The sequence below is a fragment of the Theropithecus gelada genome, chromosome 18, assembly GCF_003255815.1.
Source record: "Theropithecus gelada isolate Dixy chromosome 18, Tgel_1.0, whole genome shotgun sequence".
Lineage (NCBI taxonomy): Eukaryota > Metazoa > Chordata > Mammalia > Primates > Cercopithecidae > Theropithecus > Theropithecus gelada.
This window is the reverse complement of record NC_037686.1, coordinates 47,920,001-47,941,955: the sequence shown is the minus strand read 5'-3', so window position 1 is coordinate 47,941,955 and position 21,955 is coordinate 47,920,001. Positions and strand designations below refer to the sequence as shown.

General features: G+C 38.3%; 1 protein-coding gene across 14 annotated transcripts in view; it reads left to right on the top strand.

Annotated features, from left to right (window-relative positions):
* The window catches only part of TCF4 (transcription factor 4), a 416,095-nt gene extending 394,735 nt beyond the window's left edge, over positions 1–21,360 (top strand). For 10 of the 14 annotated variants that reach the window (XM_025365667.1, XM_025365668.1, XM_025365670.1 and 7 more), the window contains 5 exons: positions 11,799–11,934; positions 13,798–13,948; positions 17,374–17,603; positions 18,091–18,231; positions 18,436–21,360. In XM_025365667.1, the coding sequence (XP_025221452.1) occupies positions 11,799–11,934; positions 13,798–13,948; positions 17,374–17,603; positions 18,091–18,227 (654 nt within the window). In that variant the 3' untranslated portion in view covers positions 18,228–18,231; positions 18,436–21,360. Of the gene's footprint in view, positions 1–11,798; positions 11,935–13,797; positions 13,961–17,373; positions 17,604–18,090; positions 18,232–18,435 lie in introns of all 14 variants that reach the window. The other 4 variants (XM_025365666.1, XM_025365669.1, XM_025365672.1 and 1 more) reach the window with 1 other exon arrangement.
* The last annotated feature ends 595 nt before the right edge of the window (positions 21,361–21,955 follow it).

Sequence of the window (21,955 nt, the reverse complement as noted above, 5' to 3'; positions counted from 1 at the left end):
CAATACATATTTTACTCAAATTCGACCCTATGATGTTGAAACAGACAGTCTGGCATTGAATGTTTACCTCAAAACCCTGCTTTCTCTGCACCTAGGACAAACAAATCCTAATTCTCTAGTGTTTTGCATCTTGGAGCTGTGAATTTTAAATAAATCAAAAACAGAAACCTTATTGGCTTTCCCAGTTTTATAATGTAAAGGACACACACACACACACACACATATATTTAAAATAGACCCTATAACCTCATGATATTCTTAAATCTTTACATGGTTTTCTTCTTAAATTTTGGAGGCAAAAGCAGGCAGACACTTTTAATAACACAGTAATCATCATTTTTTAAATGAACTGTTAAAAGGACATAATCTTAAACTATCCATAATTTGGAATAGGCACAACTGTGCATTTAAAAAAATGTAATATTACTCTTATTTTCTCAAGAAAGCAGATTTTCTGGAGGGAAAAGTATATATTGTATATATTAGAAAATACACGTATGTTCATTCAGCCCTTCTGCATCTGCTGTGCTTCAGATGCTTTTGGGGATTCATAAACATGTAAAAGAAAGTATCTGATCTTACAGGCCTTTTATCCTGGTAGGTGATAATACAAATATGGGTCTAACTATAATGCAAGGTAGAATTATGAAATGACCTAAGAAGCGATTCAGACTGCTAGGAAATGCTTCCCGGAGAAGACGCCATTGAGCTCATATTCAAGTCCACATAGAATTTCAACACTTAGAGACAGGATAGAAAAGGCGTTGCAGAGCCATATAATAAACATGATTTAAAAACAAAAACAGAAAATAAAGGCTCATGCATCCAAATGGAAATAAGAAAATTGCCTGATGATACCAGCCCTTGCAGCTTGCCAGCCAGGGCTGCACTGGGGGAAAAGCCCCTCCACAGCACAGCAGCTCCAGCAATTGGCTCGAATATTTCACATGAGAGTCCACAGGAAGAGTGAGCTTTCATGTATATTTTTTACATCCAAATTAAGTTAACTCATGGAATTTTCCACCCTTAGGAATTAAAGTAGCAACTCATGAAGTAATTCAGTTATGTCATTCATACCAAAACAGAAAATACTGGAGCAACTTGGCACCGTTTAAAAGCCAAGATTAGGCCTTGGCCATTTTATATTTTTTCACATTCCATGGCCGTTGTGTTATTTTAACTTTTATTGTGGCTGTAAATTTTTCAAATCAAAAGTATCTTAATTGCTTAGAAAACAGAAGTTGAAAATGGGTTCATAGTAAGAAGAGGGTTTAGGCAAAGCAGCTTTAGGAGTGAGAACTGAAAAAAAGCTGTAGCATTACATGTTCTGTAATGTGAGGGTTCTGCCTAATTGGTTGACATTCACAGTTATGCATAATTATAGCTTCCTCTATATCCATAAATCATCTTAGAACTATAAAGTTGAGTTTAACCAAAAGATCTGTCCAATATTAGTTAAATGACATCTTTGGGGGAACATTGTCCTGATACAATAGCCACATTCATTTTAAAGCAGTTAATTGGACACATTGTCAAAAACCACGGTATTGAGTTTCCACATTTTAATTTCACATTTGCCTTCTCTGTGGCTTCTGCACACGGACGGGTCTCTTTTGGAGCTGGAAGTGTGTGAAAGTTATTGGAGAATGGTAGTCTCTGGGTAATGTTTCTGTAAGCTGCCCAAAATTTTCCCCCTGTAGTCTAGATGGGAAACAGCTGGTTTTTGTTTAAAAAGCTGTTTTGCAAAATGTCTAAATCTTGAGATATAGAACTGAGGTCACCATTAAAGCAGGTGCTTAAGAGCAAGTGAGAAAGACTCCAGGGGCCAGCTGGCTCTGGAATCTTCTGCAGGGCACTTCCTATTAGAAGAAAAAGTGTTGAAGTTTGTTCCTTTATTTAGGACACAGCTATAAGTATTATAAGTAAGTGCACAAGCAATACTACTAGAAATTGAGTAGTTTTGAACATAGCCAGCCCTCAAATGAATAATTAGCTCAGTATGAAAGGAACTAAAATGGTCATTTTTCTCACAGGGCTTCAAGATACAAGAGCCCAAGGCTCTAGTCTCCTTGGGAGATTATAAGTGTTTGAATTTTCTCTTTAAACACACCAACAGTAAAAGAACTACTATTTCAAATAAGCAGTACCATAACTGACTATATCTTCCGAGGTTTTGGATGCAATTGAAGGGAAAGGGGGAAAAGAGACTCAACTTGGCAAGACCCATATTGAAGCAGTTTGGAAAAAAAGCAAAGCAAAAAGCATGTGGAACCACTAAAGGCCAGTGCACGTCAGGTATCCACCAGTCTGAAGATGAAAGGAAATAAGCCTCCTCCCCTGGGAGCTGGAGGTTATTAGCAGCTGTTTATCCAGTCAGGAATAGAGATTAACATTGTATTTTTTTTTTAAGAACTAGAAGAAAATTTGTTTGGGAAGTTGGCTTTTCATATCAAGTCACTGTGCCTTGCCAAAAAAAACTTCCTTTCTCAGAACTCATGTACAGGCATTGAGCAATGTTATGATTCTCTGAAAAACTCTGGATTACCAAAAAGTCTTTCTCCATCAAATAGAACAGAAAAGGGCAGAGAAATGGGTGGACGTTTGCCATTGACACATTGCAGTTGTATTCTTTACCGTGTGAAATTAGCCGTTTGGTCTATTACCTGTTCTCCTACCTGACTCTAAATGGGACACTCTTGCCTTCTACCTCTCACACACCCTCACAACTTAATCATTGCCACTCTAACGTGCACACGATGGGTTCTGCATATACCTACTGCTTGTAAAAAGACCTTTCATGAGATATTGGGGAAGCTACTTAGTACTCTGGGTGCTTTATTCTCAAAAAAAAAAAAAAAAAAAGAGTTGGATATTGGTATTTTCCCCCTGATTTAATGCTACTCTTAATGTCATTTTCTTTTATTAAATCCTTTCTTCTGCTTTTGATCTTATTTATAGCAGAGCCACTAGTCATATGGAAACTATTATTGTATAGCTGGGAGATGAAAGACTTCATGGCAATTAAATAAGAGTGAATCATTTGGGCCAATAATACACACATACAGTGAGGTATCATTTGTGTCCAAAATGCCCTGTGTTGTTCACTTTGTAGCAAAGCCATTGAGCTTCACAAAGGGCTTTACAAAAATCTGCTTTTTGTCAGAAATATATAGTCTGACAATATGAAAACACATGTTAACACACAGTCCTTTGCTGCTTGCTTCTTCACACATACCCAGTATCTAAATCATGCCACTTATTGATGTAAAATGAAATTTTCACTTAAGGTTGGGATGTTATTTAATTGTGTTAAGCATCAGCTCTTAAAAAATATATTTGGATAAGCTGTATCAAAATTCTACCCATCTACTCAAAACCTGCCTAAAATACCATGTTCTTCTTCAAGTAGTCCCTGGTTTCCCAAATGGGTATGACTTCATCATTTTTTAAAACCCTACATGACTTTGTACTCTTTTATGACATTCATCGTATTTTGCCTTGTATAGTAATTATATTATCCCACCATTAAAATTTCAGTGTCTGGGCCAGGCGCAGTGGTTCCCGCCTATAATCCCAGCACTTTGGGAGGCCGAGGTGGGAGGATCACAAGTTCAGGAGTTCGAGACCAACCTGGCCAACATGGTGAAACCCCGCCTCTACTAAAAATACAAAAATTAGCTGGGCGTGATGGTACATGCCTGTAATCCCAGCTACTGGGGAGGCTGAGGCAGGAGAATCTCTTGAACCCAGGAGGCGGAGGTTGCAGTGAGCCAAGATCATGCCACTCCACTCCTTTCTGGGTGACAAAGCAAGACTCCATCTTAAAAAAGAAAAAAAAAAAATCAGTGCCTGCAAAGTTATAGACATGTCTGTCTTTTATTATTTTTCCCTGCAAATGCCCATGTAGTGTCTTGCATATAGTACACTTTCATAAGGTGCTTGTCAAATTAAGTGAAATGTTTATTATTTGATAGAAACATGCTAAATGTATATTTGACAATATCAAAGGCCTTAGATTTCAGACATAGTCTCACAGATCCATAAAATGTGTGTCATAATTTACTAAGCATCTAATTGCACATTGTACTATTGCACTCCTGTGCAGTGACCTGTGCAGTTCCTGTCCTTGAGATGGGATGCTCACAAATGGAGACAAGTATAGGCTTCACGAATGGCAGCAAAACAAACTTATTGAAGTTTATGCCCTGCACCATTCAACAATGACCTTGAATGTGTTTTAAGGGTGGTGTCTGTAATGCATAGTGAGCTCAATGAGGTGACAAGAAAGTAGAGATTTCTGGAGAACCACTCAGCCCAGAAGGGTCAGAGAGTAAGGGGATCTGTGGAGCTTTAATAAAAGAGAAGCAGTTGGTGAGTTGGGAAAAAAACCAGCCCAGCAGACAGAGCAGGGAGGGCTTTGCTCAAGCCTTAGTGATGTGGGCATCAACCCAGCAGATGAGAGGCCATGCGTAGGTAATTGAACATTAATAGTGAGGAATATAAAAATAGGAGGGAACTGCATTGGTCCTAGGAGTCTAGGTGAAGGATGCATTGGCACAGGGTGGACCTCTTAGACTGAATCCATGCAGCAGGCAAGAGCCAGGCTGAAGCCTTAATATTGCAAGGGATCAACTGATGGAGAGAGAATATTGCATTTAAAAGATGAGTATTTAGAAAGTGATGGGGAAGAAATGTTTCATTAGTTTAGGTGAACTTCTTTACACTTCTGCTCTCTTTCCAAATATATTACAATAAGCATGTGTTACTTAAATAACAAGAAAAGCATTTAAAAAATAAAGGCCAGTTGGTAATGGTAAATCCCTAGGGATCCTTAGGTATGGGTCACCTGGACTGGCTAAAAAGTGTGTGGAGGTGAGCAGCATGACTGTGCACTCTCACAGGTATGCTTGCACTTCAGGCATTCAGAATTCCAAGTGTAAATCAAGTGTCCAGTTGTCTTTTCCTTTAAACAGAAGCTGTTTACACATAATTGCTAGACTTCCCCATACTCTCTGTGCTAGATATGTTTGGTTCACTAGGATGGATTAACTTTAGTTCCATACCACCTACTTACTAGCCTGCTACGTGGAGCAAGGAAGACATAGAGGAATGGGCTCTGTTAATCTCCTGCCACTGTCCCCCTAGGTGAGCTCCATCCAGTTATGGTTTCCACTATAGGAAAATGATGTTGAGAATTGAGGGTGTGGGGTGGAGATACAGAAAAGATAAATGAAACAGTTTTAATAGATGGAACGTATGAGTTACTACAAGAAAGATGAACTGAGGTCGGCTCACATCCATTTGCATTTCTTGAACTGTATCACAGAATCATTCATTTAACCATTTTGGTGAACATCCAGGGGAGTTTCAGCCCAGCTGATCGCATGATAGGCAAGCACTGCCAAGGTCAGGATCATTTAGCTCATGTTTAAATCCTCTTGAAAATTATTTTATTATCTGGAGAATAAATACTAAATAAATCTCCAAGAATTACACAATAAGGAATTACCTTACATTTCATACAGAACATAAGTGAAGCTATGATGTTTCTGGAAAACAATGTAGGTGTTCTCAAGACAGTTATGAAATCTTCTCCCAACAAACATGTTAAGAATCAAATAAAAATCCAAACAAAAGAATTGAATCCAGATCTGCTGTAAATGAAAAGTCTCTTAAAGGTTTAATCACGTGTACTAAAGAAAAACAATCTGATAATTTTTTAAACTGAGAAATATGGAAATTATGTTTGTGGTTGGAGTGTCCCAGATGTGAGCTCTTTCTCCCACAACAGGTGGTTATTAGAGGTAGGTCTTGTTTCCTGCAGAGCCTCTGTGCCTCTAGTGTTGTTCCTCACAGTATCTGTCTACTGCTGCCATTCCATGAACTTCCAAGTTCCCATCTGTGAGCCATTAAAGAAGTTTGCATGGCCGCCTCCCACCTCTTTAAAAGATGCACTTTTGTACTAAATGGTGTTTTGCACTTTTGAGAAAATAAGTTTGCTTTCCTCTAATATGACAGAGGTCTGGCCAGATAATTGTAACTGAAATCTAGTACTCTACAACTGTCATGTATAATTGATATTTCATGGGGAGATTACAGTTCAGACACCAAAACTGTTTTCTGTATCAATGGGTTTCTAATTACAGTGAAAACACATCAGCTTTTCTTTTGTGTTAATGGAAAAACAAGAGCGAAAAGTAACAGTAAGTCACAGTTACCAGGACTTCTGTCTTTGTTCCATTTTGTTGTTGTTCTTTCTAAAAACAAACAAACAAAAAAACCTATGTCCAAAATTGGAAACCAGATGTCATTAACAGCAAACTTTAATTTTGATGTACCAAAATGTTTATAATAGTATATCCAGTTTTGTGTCGTTATCACTTGGTCTAGAAACTGTGACAAGTTTCCTAAAGTTCCCATTCTATACTCTTTTAGAAGGATTATGGTAGAATAGAAGTGACTGGGGTCTGAAAGCCTGTTTTGAAGCAGTTATCTCTGGAGATAACATTAACTAGGATTGAATAACTGCCAAATGAAATTTAATACATTTTCCCATCCATGAAATAGGCCTCTTAAATACAACAGAATAATTACTTTCACAATACTCCCTGGAAACAAAGAGAGCAAAAATATTGAATGTCTTTTTTGTTTGTGGTGTTTGTTGTTAGCTAGAGGATAAGGACAAGGATATTTACCACAATGCTGAATGCATCTCCATATAAAAACAGCCTTGCCAACAACCACCTAATTTGAATCTGCATGTCTTTTAAATCTGTTTATGTTGGAGGGATCGTGGCAAATATTAAATTTTATAATTTAGTTAGACATCTTGGCCTTGGCCTGAGTTAATGAACTATGATTTCCCCCCTACAATAAAGAAAATGGAAATGATTTTCCTATATCTGTATATGTATGTATATATATGTATGTCATATGCTTGTACCTAGGTGTGTATGTGCATGTATGGACATACACACACACACACACACACGTGCGCTGTTTTAAAACAAAAGCTCTGGGAAATAAACCCCTCTTGCCCCCTAACTCTGCTCCCCTCTCCTATATAATTGTTCAGTGTTGTAAGTTTTCTGAGTTCAAAATCTGTTTTAGATCTCTAACTAAACATCTAAAGTTAGATCTTAAGTCACTTCACCATTCTTGACCTTAGCTTTCTTTGTAAAATGAAGAGTCTGACCTAACTGATATATAACGAAGGTCCTCTAAGCCCTTGATGTCTAAGTTCTATGATTTAAAAGTGCTTCTATCAGTTTATCAAGCCCTTTCTTGGAAACTAAGGTTATTTAAAATTATATGGTGCTTACATGATTCAAAATAATTATTGCATATCTAATGACATTTAATTATATCCAATGACAAATTCACACAGGAGAATTTAAATAGATGTGTTGGAATTTGAGTATAATTTGACCTAATATACAGTGTAACTCAGATATTTACACCTACACGTACCAGCCAAAATGTGGACGGGACAGGCCAAGCTGGCTGTGTTTGGACTACATGATCTTGTCTCCCCTTCCTCCTTTGTAGCTCTCTGGACCAGGAAAATGTCTGTCATTAAGGTGGCCCATTCATAGTATGACCTATGTCTGCTTCAAAGTGAGCTGGGCCATCCAATGATCTTGGCATTCTAAGCTTAGAAATACGAAGACAAAGAGGAAATCAGCAGCAGGTACAGAACCAGAAGGAATGCACCATGAGGTATCATGAAGAATGAGTCCAATATGTCCTCATGAGAGAGCAGAAGCCGAAGAGAAGCAGTGGTGCCCCCAGAGAGAGGAGAGAGGCTGACTAGCCCAGCAGAGGCAAGGAGTGTCATTCGGTTCCCAAGAGCTCTCTGAGTCTAAAACCTAAGCTACAGAAAACTCTTTATGATAAATCTCCTTTTATTTGAACAATCTCAAATAGGTTTCTCTTCCTTACTATTAAAACTGCCCCACTAAATTGATCAGTGTACAAAAATCCACCCAAGAATCATTATGAGTTCCACAAAAGCCAGGACCACATCTGAGTTATTTCTCATTCTGTCCCCAGTGTCTCACAAAGTGACAGGCATGGGCTAGATTAGAAAATGTTTGTTGAATGCATGCTCTGATCAATCAATGAATAATCATTGAATAATTTTTAAATTTCACTTCTTTTAGCATAGCTATCACTAAAACTGCATTATACATGACTATGAAAAGATTCACATTTACAATGAGTATTAATTAACTTTTCTTAAGCTGGCTTTTAACTTTAGACTACTGTTATCTCTATGAAAAGGTTATCAAAATAGGGCTTTAACGAAGTACAGATTTTCTAAAAATAGGGACCAAATGTCATTCTTAGAATTGATTTGCAGGAATCTCCTTTTTCCTAGTCACATTGTGTCGTATTGAAGTTCAGAATGCCAAGATCATTGGATGGCCCAGCTCAATTTGAAGCAGACATGGGTCATCCTATGAATGGGCCACCTTAATGCCAGTGGACAATCCCTGACCCTTGTATATACAGAGAACAGTGTGGGTTTCTCCATCTATTTCTGTGTTATTCTAGTGATGGATTTGTGCTGACCATCCACCGTGTTTCTTCCCTTGTCTCTCATGTGACCAGAAATAATGTTTCTGAAAGAGAAGTAAACAGGGTTAGAACATGCCATCTGTGGCCAAGGAAACAAGCAAAGCCAAGCCAATTCTTCAAATTGGAATACCATTCCACAGCCAAGGGCAATGGAATTGATCCTATCCTGGAGATCAAGCTCATTATTACATGGCTCTGGACCTATCCGACGTCATTCACATGACCTGGAATAGACACAGTTACAAGGGAAGTCTTAAAACATCACGACAAATTAGCCGGGTGTGGTGGTGGGCACCCGTAATTCCAGTTATTTGGGAGGCTAAGGCAGGAGAATCGCTTGAACCTGGGAGGCAGAGGCTCCAGCCTGGACGACAGAGCGAGACTGTCTCAAAAAAAAAAAAAAAAAATTAAATTTTAAAAAACAAAAGCATCAGAACAACTTTGTCTCTATCATTCTTTATGGAAAATGATTGATATTAAGATGATCTAACATGATCTATAGAAAATAGATGGAGTTAGGTAACATATGGGCCTGAAATCCAAACAAAAATGTAGTTGGAACAACTATATCCTCAAATATATTTATAATATTTAAGAGTTTACAGTCATTGTATAGAAGAAAGATTTAAAATTAAATGGATTTTAACAAAACAGAGACAAAGATCATCGTAAGTGAACATAGCCTGAGTTTTGAGGGTTCTTGAACTACACAGGCTATTCTTTCTATATAACATGCAAGTATTTTCGGTCAAAACACACGATTCTGTCTGCAGTTATTATGTACCTGTTATATACCAGTTGTCATGTATGATTCCGTGGGTTCTCTTTTCCTCTTTTAAGAACTTACCTCAATGTGATCTAGAGGAAAAAAATGTCAAGATCAATAACTGAATATATTTTAAGTAAAAAGCAAAACATTAACCTTAAGCTATGTCACAGATGCTTGCAAATAAGCCTTGAGAGTGTTAATGATTCTGAAATAGGAGTATACTTCTCCTCTGTGCTCAAATCTGTGGTTACTTTCAGTGATTTTGACTTAGAGTCATCCTTTGTGGAAATTCAAGAAATTACATCCATTGGGAACATAAATAAATACGAATCAGCACAAAGAATTATTTAGATATTGATTGACAGACATAAAGAGCCACCATTTTATCAAGGCCTGTAAAAATTCATGCTTACAAGTTGACATCTTAGATTGAAAGGATAATCATTGATTGAATCCATTTTCTAATGCATGAATATAAAAACAGCAAATCAAAACCTCAATGGAAAATAGCTATCACTCTTCTGAATAAAAATTAAAATATATAGGAGAGTCAGTTACAAATGGTTGCAGGAGCAGGTGGGCGTGGTCTGCCTGTAGACTGAAGCAGACTTCAGTCACGGAGAAAAGGAGTGGTGTGGCAGGCAACAGGGTTGAATATGTTTTTTTTGAAAAAAGGTCTGTACTTAATGCCATAGAGCTCTAGGATCGGTGAGTGAAATCTATAAAGAGGCCAATTTGTGGTAAAAATGGAATGGGCTGCTTTGGGAGATACCAGTCTCAGTACATTTGAAGCACCCCATAGAGGCCACATAACCACCATTCAGAAAGTTCTGTATTGCGACACAGGCACCGGGCAGCAGTGCTGGACTTCCCACCTCTCTCTGCTGAAACACTTATTGATACTTCCTGATGCTCATAAGCCTCAAGTCTTTTCCTATTCTTGCTGTATTTTGAATCCAAACAATATGATTTATGATTTATGTGATCCTTTCCACCCAAAATTTAAAAAAAATATTTTGGAGTGCATATATACACACACACACACACACACCACACGCACGTACACATGAATATAAAAATGGCATATTTCAGGATCACTTACTTAAATATATTTTCAGTAAAAAGCAAAATATTGTAGGCGATACTTACAATACATACCTGCCTTTAAATAGCATGTGTTTATTAGGTCCTGTGAATTTGATTGTTGTTGGTTCAGATTCTTATTATTGATGCATTCTTTGGAAATACCCTTTTAAAATATTTTGGTAACAAAAGAGTGAAGATTCTCCTTTCTGGTTTCATATTTTTGACTGGAAAAAAATAAACCTGATTCATAGCAGTATAAATGTATGGTTAATTTTTTGTGTTTTAGACTCACCGTCCTGTGTAAATGCTTACTTAACCATAGGCTAAGAAAATACTTGGAAATAGAAAAGAAAATGTGAACTACTCATTGTCCTCTTAGTTTATAAATGCTTAATGTTTTTGCTTGAAGGCATATGCTATAAAGTAGGCAGTTGCTGTCTCAGTGCTGCAAGTTCAGTGTCTCTGGACCCTAGAGTAGATAGCAGTAGTTAATAAAAAGCTCAGCAGTATTTTTTTAATCAAGTAATCATGCTGTACTCTATAATTTTATTTTTGGAAGCATCGAGAGTATTTACAATATGGTGTCTTTCTAGGATCAGAATAGTGAGGGAAAAAATGGAAAAATGTCCAAACATCCTTGCATGGCAATGATGGCATTACTGGTGTGTTTAATAAAACCTTTATTGGTACATTTTCCGGTGTGGTGGCATTGGCAGAAACCATCCCCCTTTGGATTTGAAACTCAGCAGCTGATGAAATACAGTAAACATTAATTTGGAATGGGCTGCCAGTTTTGGAAAGCCAGGTGACATTTTATTATATTTGTACCAAGCAGAGGCTGTGTCCCATACTGCTGTAGCTTCCGCTGTCAGAGGCTTAGCTGGCATTATGGAAAAAAAAAATGGCAGGCCTGAGAATCTTATCCCCTGAAATGAAAGTCGAATGCCAAATTGAAATTCCTGTAGGATTTCCGATAGCAATGGGGGAATTGAGAAGCCCACAATTAAGCATATGGGCATTAAGATAATTGTCAGATCTGTTGGCGGACATGATAGAAGACAGATGGGTACGAATCAGTGCGCTCCACTGCAGCACCCTGGGAGACAATTTGACGTTTTACCTGCCTGAGCTACTCTGCCATATTTGTCACTGAATGTACAGCACGGCGTCTTACTGAGTGTTAAGTGTTTTCGCCGGGAACTATAGGTGCATGTGCGGTCCTTCAGCGCCCTCTAGTGAAATGAATTTGGGAGTATGGTTTTTGAAAAGCCAGCCTGCTTTCATCAGGTCCTCGTGGCCTCTGGAAATAGCAGTCACACCTCTGGTTCCTGCTCACCTCTCTGGTTCCTCTCGCCCCTTTCAGGTGGGGACCCATCGTGAAGACGGTGTCGCCCTGAGAGGCAGCCATTCTCTTCTGCCAAACCAGGTTCCAGTCCCACAGCTTCCTGTCCAGTCTGCGACTTCCCCTGACCTGAACCCACCCCAGGACCCTTACAGAGGTAGGTTGGCCTCACCAGGGCACTTCTGACCTCACTTTCACAATAGGCCCAGTATTGATACCCAGCCTCTTGGTGTTCATCCCTCAAGAAGCACTGGCAGAAACCCAAGAATCAAATTGGGCACAAAAATGGTAAGGAAATGGGAAAGTATTTAGAACTTCACCCGCTAATCATGTTTCTCCAGGGACTGTTTTCCTCAAACATCCTCTGAAATCCTGGTCCTATATCAGCCAGGAATGAGGCCACAGACTGATGAGAGGAAATTTTATTTTAGCTATTTCCACATTTTTCTCATTCAGGTCCTCTAATGTGGTTAGTTGTGGCCTGAAAATGATATTTCCAAATGAATAGGAAGGAAGGAAATTGTTGTTATTGTTTCAGATGGAAGGAAATATAGGTGCATTTTAAAAATGGAGCTTGGTTGCAGTTGCATTATTTTTGCTCTTGAGTCATCTAGCCCTCTAATGATTGCCTCATAGCAGTGACTGTGAGCAGCTTTTCATGACCCCAGGAAGTTGGGCTGCTATTGGCCAGCTGACTAGGAGTCACTTAGATAACATCTTCTAGTCCCTTCACGTTTAATATAAAAATGATAACATTGCCACAGGAATACATGTGAGCATTTTTTCAACTGTTCAACATTGTACAGATCTGAGTGTCAATTTTATGTATGAGTATGTCTGCCCATTTTATATGAATAGTATGATTTTATGGACTTTTTTGAGACAGAGCTTCACTCTGTTGCCCAGGCTGGAGTGCAGTGGTGCGATCTCACTGCAACCTCCACCTCCCAGGTTCAAGCAGTTCTGCCTCAGCCTCCCAGGTAGCTTGGATTACAGACAGACATGCATCACCATGCCCGGCTATTTTTCATATTTTTAGTAGAGACAGTGTTTCACCATGTTGGCCAGGCTGGTCTTGAACTCCTGACCTCAAGTGATATATGTGCCTCAGCCTCCCGAAGTGCTGGGATTACAGGCATGAGCCACTGCACCTGGCCAGGACCTTTCTTATCAAGAGCCTTTGGGTTTTGTCCTCTTTGTCCGAAATCTGTACTTCTCAGACTGCACATAAGCACGACCTGAGGATCTTGTTAAAATGCAGATTCTGCTTCAGTAGGTCTGGGATTGTCCATTTCTAATGGGCTCACAGGTGATGAGGCCACATGAACCAAAGTTTGAGTGGCAAGGTTCTAGAATACACAGATTACAAATAAGGGGGAATACTTGACAGATACAGTTCTACCTTTAAAAAATTTATTACATTAGGATCGTGTTTTAAAATGCAGTGTGACTTGGAAAGTTGAGCAATGATAAAGCTAGAAATTTCTAAAATGAGTAGCAAACTGCCTTCCATATGTACCATTTTAAAATGCTGATTACTCCTTGAGAATAAGAGAAGCCTAATTTCAGAATATCATTAGGGTACCTATTGAAGTCTTGACTGCACATATTTAGCATACTCCCTGGGAATTATATTTTAAGGACATTTTCCTATTAAATCATTGCATATGGAAGAAACTCAATATAATAGCTGATATTTACTTGGGTTCTTAATCAGAACATTGGCTGTGTGATTTTCATGATTATGATTTTCATTGCAATTAAGTTGATGTTTTGTAGACAGTGAAATTACCATCTACTCCAAAAGATTGCAAAATAGAATTTAACCTTAGAGCCAATGCAGAGAAAACTTGTTTCTGCAGGTGCATTTTTTGAAACTTCAACAGATAGCAGGAAAAAAAAAAAAGTGACAGAAGGATCACAGTTCAGCGGTATGAATTGTCTGCTGGCAGCCTTGCAATCTGGTGTGCAGGCAGTGAGATGTTGGTGTACGTATCACCTGATTCCTCTTTTTCTGTAGGCATGCCACCAGGACTACAGGGGCAGAGTGTCTCCTCTGGCAGCTCTGAGATCAAATCCGACGATGAGGGCGATGAGAACCTGCAAGACACGAAATCTTCGGAGGACAAGAAATTAGATGACGACAAGAAGGATATCAAATCAATTACTAGGTCAAGATCTAGGTAACAGTATATAATACTGTCGCTTCATTTAATTCCTTTATTGGACTTTGATGAAGTGAACAGAACGGGAAGAAACTATTCAGTTTTTTCCTGGCAGGTAGATTTACAGCTGAAAAGAAAATTAAAGGCCTACTCTAGAAGTACTAAAAGTATCGTTTAAGATACCTGTACTCTAGTGGAGCCTAAAATGTTTTGGCATTTATGAATCTGGACCCAATGCTAATGACACACAGTGAAAACAATTTGTATCTGATTCAAGTACAGTTTATTTTTAAAACTATACTTATTCTACAAATTTGGTCAGAAATGTTGTGTCTATAATATTTCTAAAAAGAGATTGTAGCCGTGTTAAAAACTCAATTGATGTATGTGCCAACTATAACTCTTTTCTTACCTCTAAAGTGAGAAAATACTTATTTCCTAGATTTATCCTAAACATGCAGATGTGTATGAGTAATACCTAAATTGCTAATGGTTTTTCCTCCTGGACACTCTTTTCTGCAGAAAACACAACTGCAGGAAAATAGCTTCTGTCTGGTTTCCTTAAATATCTGCTATCTTTAAATTCGAATCTATATCTCCTTGAACTTGAATCTGGTAATCAGATGGTGTTTGAATACCAGCACCCATGTAGTTTACCTCAGTTCCCTTGGGTTGTTTTTATTCACAAATTCAACCAAGTGTCCTAAGACTACAACTTTCCATCTAAAGGCTGTGGTTCTCAAGGTTCTATTTGGAATCTTTTGTGAATTAAGAACATGCTGCCTCTTCACGTTACCTTCGTAATTACTTAGATGAATTCCATGTTCTGCCAGAAGTTTAAAAATGCCAAATGCTTCTAGATAACCCCTTTCCTTCCTCATCGTTTTCTGATTCTTGGCCACTTTGGCAAGAAATCCCAAGGAGGGAATTTCATACCTTTAATAACTTCTGTGTTAGACCAGTCAGTTCTTGATAATTTAACTTACTGTGGCCAAACTTATGCATGTTAATGGACCCTTTGATGTTTCAGAACAACATTTTCACTCGCTGTTGAGAACCTTCTTATTTAAAAAGGTCACTCTTACGACATTTACTTCTGTATGCCTCCAAAACTGTATTACAAGGCAGTGCCTTTCAAATCTAGGCAGTTTTATTTGCATAACCAGTTTATTTATAAGTGAATAACCAATTCTAATTGGTTATTGGCCTGAAAACATTTGGAAGAAAAGTTCCCATTTTCCAGTCTCCTTTGTGTAAGGTGTGGCACATGTTGGATGTATAAAAATATCACCCAAATGCTTAGCTTCCGGACAGGCCTGGCAGAGACTGTTTTCTTTTGCTTTTTACAGCCTATTTGCATAGTAGAATATAGGAGTGAATTAATTGTTACTTGATTTCCTTGGCATTGGCAGCAGTCGGGGATGAGGGCAGAGGAGGGATCGGTAGAAGGCAGAGAAAGAGGGCCTTTTCCAGTGGATTCAGTTGAGTTGCCTGTTTACCATACACACCTGTGGCAGACAGTGCCTTCTGGAAAGGCACTTATGCTATGGAGAGAGAGGAGCCTGGTCTTACAGCATCCTTCTGTGGTGTCATCCTCCTTGCCCCTAACTTTTCTCCTTCACCCAAGTGTTCTTGACTCGTGCATCATCTTTATGTGTAACGTGTACTTGCAACCCAGGAATACCACTCTCACTTTTGATTGATTGGAGCTTCTCAAGTGTAATTGGTCCTTATTGCCACTTGGAAGTTACCCAGAGATTCTCCAAAATGGAAGACCAGAGTCATAAATTTTAAACCAGCATTCATTAAGTATACATTGAATCGACTAGATAATTTCCCACATCTTCCAACTCCAAAATGTTGTGATTAATCATCTTTATTCTGTGAACATTTCTGATGTGTGAAATTACCCTGTAGGTTGTTAGTCACTTCCATGGAGTTTCTTGTGATGGGAAGTCTACTGATGTTCAGTGAAGTTTGTTTCATTTTTTGTATCTCTCATAAGCCCCCCGAAAATCCTCACTTACGTTTATTCATAATAGTCATTCGGAGCTTTGTAGCACATGCCGTTCTGCCTTCTTGAGACAAGACATCGTGCACATCTCTCTTTTTTACATGATAGCTCTTGGAATATTTGAGCCGTGCTGCCATGAAGGTTTCCTCATATGATATGCTCTCCAGGTGGCTCATCATCCTCTTTGCCTTCCATTCAGAAGTTTCTAATTTGTCACTGTGACACCCAGAAATGGACAGAACCAATCTTATCTTTTCAGACTATTCTGGGCCTAGCCATGTCTTTGTTATGAATTATGGAATATTTTCGTTTTCACAATCAGAAATTAGCATTTGGCTTTTTGTTGTTGTTGTTGTTTGGTAAGAGACAGAGTCTGGCTCTGTTGCCCAGGCTGGAGTGCAGTGGCCTTATCACAGCTCACTACAGCCTCCACCTACTAGATTCAAGTGAGCCTCCCACCTCAGCCTCCTGAGTAGCTGAGACTACAGGTGTGCATCGCTGTGCCCAGCTAATTTTTTTTATTTTTTATAGAGAAGAGGTCTCACTATATTGTCCAGGCTGGGATTATAGGCATGAGCCACTGCACCCAGCTTTCTGGCTTCATTTTTGACTCACAATGAGGTCATGATCATTCATAAGCTGTAGGTGTTTGGTTTTTTTAATCGTTTTGCATGGCTGATATCAATTCAGGTTTCCCAAACTTGTTCTGGGGATCATAAACATCTATAAGATTAAAGACCATGGAAGTCATGTTTTCCTAACCTTTTATTTCATACATAGAGAAAATGAGAATTACATAGTGGGTTGACCAGGCCTTCAAAGCAAGGTAATGGGGATACCTGGATAAAAGCCTCACTGTCTTCACTCCCACTGCTCTGGTGTCTTACATATAGGCCTTTCTTCTTACTCCTGTTAAGCTGCCTTGTGTTTTTTTGACCTATCAAAATCATTTTTCAATTACTTGTTTCCCCTAGGTTTCAGATGTCACGGTATGAAAGGTTTTCTCTATATTAAAAAAATGAAGTATAAACATAAAGTCTTTCTGAAGCATGGTTATGCAGCATATGCTAAGCGTAAGTTGGTGAACGCCTGCTTTTCAGAGTGTAACCCCATTGAATAAAAAAAGCTTTGTTTCTCCTTTCTGCCCCCCTGTATCAGTATGGGCACACTCCGCACTCTAACTTTAATCTACGTCACTCTCACCTGTTTGGTTTGGGTTTAATGTCTGTGAGAAAACCAAGTATCTTGTGTATTGTGAACTGTCACAGCCAAGTTGCAAGGTCCAGTGGATATAAAAATTCTGCCAAAGACATGGCATAAGATGGAAAAGTTCCCTGAAAACTCTGGAAGAAAACAATGTAGACACCTTCTTTTTCCCCACACCATTAGAAAATGTTGCATCCCTTTTGTCCCACAGCAATAATGACGATGAGGACCTGACACCGGAGCAGAAGGCGGAGCGTGAGAAGGAGCGGAGAATGGCCAACAACGCCCGAGAGCGCCTGCGGGTCCGTGACATCAACGAGGCTTTCAAAGAGCTCGGCCGCATGGTGCAGCTCCACCTCAAGAGTGACAAGCCCCAGACCAAGCTCCTGATCCTCCACCAGGCGGTGGCGGTCATCCTCAGTCTGGAGCAGCAAGTCCGAGGTCAGTGCAGGCCAGCCTCCTTGCAGAACTCATGAGGAACTTGTGGCAGGCACAAGCTGAGATGGGCATGCCAGCCTTGAGCAGTGGCAGACAGTAGACCTTCAAGCGTCATTCCAAAGAATTGCTTCCATTGCAGACTGTGTCTAAATCCTTAAGTAAGGCAGCATCCCTTTCTCCTGTAATTAAGTTGTAGGATTCTTATAACTAAGATTATATTGCAACTTTCCCTATATCCTTTCAGTAATTGGAGCTTAGTTTATTTGCTTTACCAACCTTTGCTTACTGTAAAGTGGCTGTACACACTCATATGCAGTTCAGCTTTTACTAGTGACTGACCAAATGGATCGCCACAGTACGTAGTAACTGTTCCTTTTGTTCTGTAATATAAACACTGAGAAAAAGGTCAGACACGCAAGAAGAGTGCATTGCTGCCCTCTGCCAGAAGCCTCAGCATTAAACAAAGGTCCTGTGCTTTAATCCTCCACAGAAAGGAATCTGAATCCGAAAGCTGCATGTCTGAAAAGAAGGGAGGAAGAGAAGGTGTCCTCAGAGCCTCCCCCACTCTCCTTGGCCGGCCCACACCCTGGAATGGGAGACGCATCGAATCACATGGGACAGATGTAAAAGGGCAAGTTTGTTTTCAACATTTCTGAAACCGATCATTCGTAACTGTCACCAGTGTATCAGCTATAAAAGTGAATTTTACCCAAATTGACAGATACTTTCTTTCATGGAAAAAGAATTAAAAAAAAAAAAAAAAAAAAAAGAAGCAGCACACTTCCTCTGTTACAAATATATTAATGAATTTTTTTTCTCTTTTTTCCTTTCTCAGGTCCAAGTTGCCACATTGCTTCATTAAAACAAGAGACCACTTCCTTAACAGCTGTATTATCTTAAACCCACATAAACACTTCTCCTTAACCCCCTTTTTTGTAATATAAGACAAGTCTGAGTAGTTATGAATCGCAGACGCAAGAGGTTTCAGCATTCCCAATTATCAAAAAACAGAAAAACAAAAAAAAGAAAGAAAAAAGTGCAACTTGAGGGACGACTTTCTTTAACATATCATTCAGAATGTGCAAAGCAGTATGTACAGGCTGAGACACAGCCCAGAGACTGAACGGCAATCTTTCCACACTGTGGAACAATGCATTTGTGCCTAAACTTCTTTTGGAAAAAAAAAAATATAATTAATTTGTAAGTCTGAAAAAAAATATTTAATTTAAAAAAAAATTGTAAACTTGCAATAATGAAAAAGTGTACTTCTGAAGAAAACTACATGAACGTTTTTGTTGGTATTCAAGTCAGCTAGTGTTTATAATTACTGGATATTGAATTAGGGGAAGCTCGGCTGCCCTAGTAACAAAACCAGCAAACGTCCTGATGACAACGAAGTGATGACATTAGCCATTCCTTAGGGTAGGAGGAACAGATGGATCTTATAGACCTATGACAAATATATATATAAATATATATATAAATATATATTAAAAATTTAGTGACTATGGTAAGCTTTTGTTCATTTGTTTCAGACTTTTTTCTCCTGTAAAAAAATAGTACTGATTAACTTTTTTAAAAGAAAGATTTTACTGTAAATATGGATTTTTTTTTTTTTTGTCTTATTTCTGTCCCTTTCCCTGGTTTGTTATCGTAACCTGTAGTGCCAACTCTGCTTCCAGAGGGGTAGTGCAGGATGAAATGCTGACCCTGATGTTGCTTCTCATTCATAAATAAGTAGAAAGTTGTTTCTCCAGTCTTTTGGGAACACAGGACTTAAAAGTCACATCATGTGTAGATATTACAAGCAGCATTACCAAGACATGGCAAAAAGAGTTTGTCTGAATTGTAATGTTGCATTTGTGACCCTATTCTGGGATTTTCAGAGGTACAAGGTTAGAATGCTACAATGTTACCACTGTGCCTTCCAATGTTTATATCATCGGAAACATAACATAATCAAAGTGGCTGTGATTTAACAAAATGATTAAAGCGTTACCTACCTGTGTAGCCGAAGTAGTGTGCAGTGAGGCGTTTCTGAATACATGGTCAGATTTTTGGAAAAAAACAAAAACAAAAAAAACAAGTAAAGTTCAAAAACCGTCAAATGAGAAAATTGCAAGTAGTGTGACAGAGCTGATTGATTTTGTTGCTTTCTTGATTTTTTTTTTCAAAATGGGTTTACTAAAATGTAGATGACTTAACTGCCTCCTCCTTCATCTGAAAAATGCCAATATTCAATCATCATGCAGCATTATAACAAGCCTTATAAGTCCTAAAGCATTAAGTTGCACTTTTTTGAGGAGGGGTAGTGCAGTATTTCTCTGGCCAGTATGAATGAAGTTTATACTTACCATATTTGATAGAAACATAGATCAAGCTATGGCACAGCGACTCATCAGATAGCTAGCTTTGACGTCTGGGCACAATTGAACCAACTTCCATCGTGAATCTTTATAATGATTGACTTTGGTGTATAGTGCAGTAAACAAATAGTGCTCCTAGTTAAGTATTTGTCAGCATCCTTTTGTCTCTAACTCGTTTCTATTTTTACAGCCACACAATTCTTGGCATGTATTAAGAAAAAAAAATCCCTGTTCAAGTAGTTTTTCCACCTATCAGCACTGAGTAAATGCCATAAATCCATTGAAATGGTCTAAATGTTCCATCTGTTCTCCTGTTTTGCCAGTTATATAGTAATGAAATACATTTGTAAATTTTATGCAACAAATGGCAAACGTATCATTATTTTGAAATTGTGTATGTAAAAGTTATATTTTTACATGTAGACTCTTGTTATTATGTGTTTTAATACATTGTATCAGTTTTTGTTTTTTTTTAACTGTGTGGTTTAAAAAGAAGTCTCATTTAAATGAAATAGTGAGCTACAAGAATCAGAATTTTATGTTCATTTCTGAAAATGTAAGAACAAATAAGATAGTTACCACAAACCCATAAACATTTTGATTAGCTGTGTGTGTGTTGAAAAACTGTAAATATGTTCAGTAGCGATAAAACTAAAATAACTTTGATTTGTTGATAAGTTCCTAAAATGTGGAGGTGGATTAAAACCTTAGGAGAATAGCAGAAATCAAACTTCATGAAAAGTTATTTTGGGACTTTCCTGTGAAATGTATGAACAAAGAGGCTCAGAGAAGGGCATGGAAGACAATAATGTATACTCTCCCCTCCTCCCTGAATAATGAAAACCATGTGTACTTGTTCCCTCCGTATGTTAAAGATTTCCTTTTAGTGGTACATTCTGCACTCATTCTGTATAGTCTACCAAGGCGGGTATCCCTAGGAACAATATTATATAGGAAGCAGGTATACTCTGATCACATTCAGGATACGTGTACAGAAGAAAATATGGTGTTTACTCTTTAGGGAACTGGAAACACTCCCTGCATTGATGTACATTTTAAGAATGGCACTTTTGATACATGTTATCATAAAGGTGCTTAATAGAGCTGAATTAAAGTTTTTCAAATCTGTAAACAAAGCAAAAAAGTAAATTGTAGTCATTTGATTATTTTTTAAATTGGTGCTTTATATTTTGTTCTCACTCAGAGTAAAAGCTGCAATTTATTGTTCACCAGCTTTGATGTATTCATTACTCAGTAATGCAATACCTCTATTGTTGAATTCCCTTTGGAAATAAGTGAAAATTCTAATGGCCACCGGAAGCTGCTCGCTAGGTTTTGCTTGGTGGAGAAACACAATCTGCACCTACCCATATTAATTGGGTTGTATCCCCATTGAAAAAGAAAAAAGGGAATGTGGCCTTTTTAGTGTGTTTTTTATTGTTGTTGTTTTGTAATTATCAAACCCAGGTAAGATATTGGTATCCTGCACTGGATTTTCAAATGAAATTCAGCGGAAGACAGTTAAGATTAAAGTACTATACAAACGTTTCAGAAGGGTCCATACTACACTCTATATGACAACACTTAGGCTGGGGATCTCTTTCAGAAACTCGGACTTTAAAAGCAACTTGGAACAGTTGATCCACCTCCACATTCAAGTAATTTATGAATATGCAGAATAGGGATCTGTTCATCTAGAAATTTTTACCATTTGTCTTCTGTGTAGCTGCAAGGAACACTAATGTTTATACAACTGTCAGTCCACCCAGTGGTGCAACTGGTTCTGATTCAGTCTTCCGATTCCTTTTTGTTTTTCACTTTTTCCTATTTCTGAGGTTTTTTGTTTTTGTTTTTGTTTTGTTTTGTTTTGTTTGTTTTTTGTGATCTTGATTTTGATGAGGGGTTGGGGAGTGGGGAGGGAGTCGAACCAAGACTTGGAGTTAAGAGGATTTTCATCTTTTGCATCCAACAGGCAGAATATGATCTGTG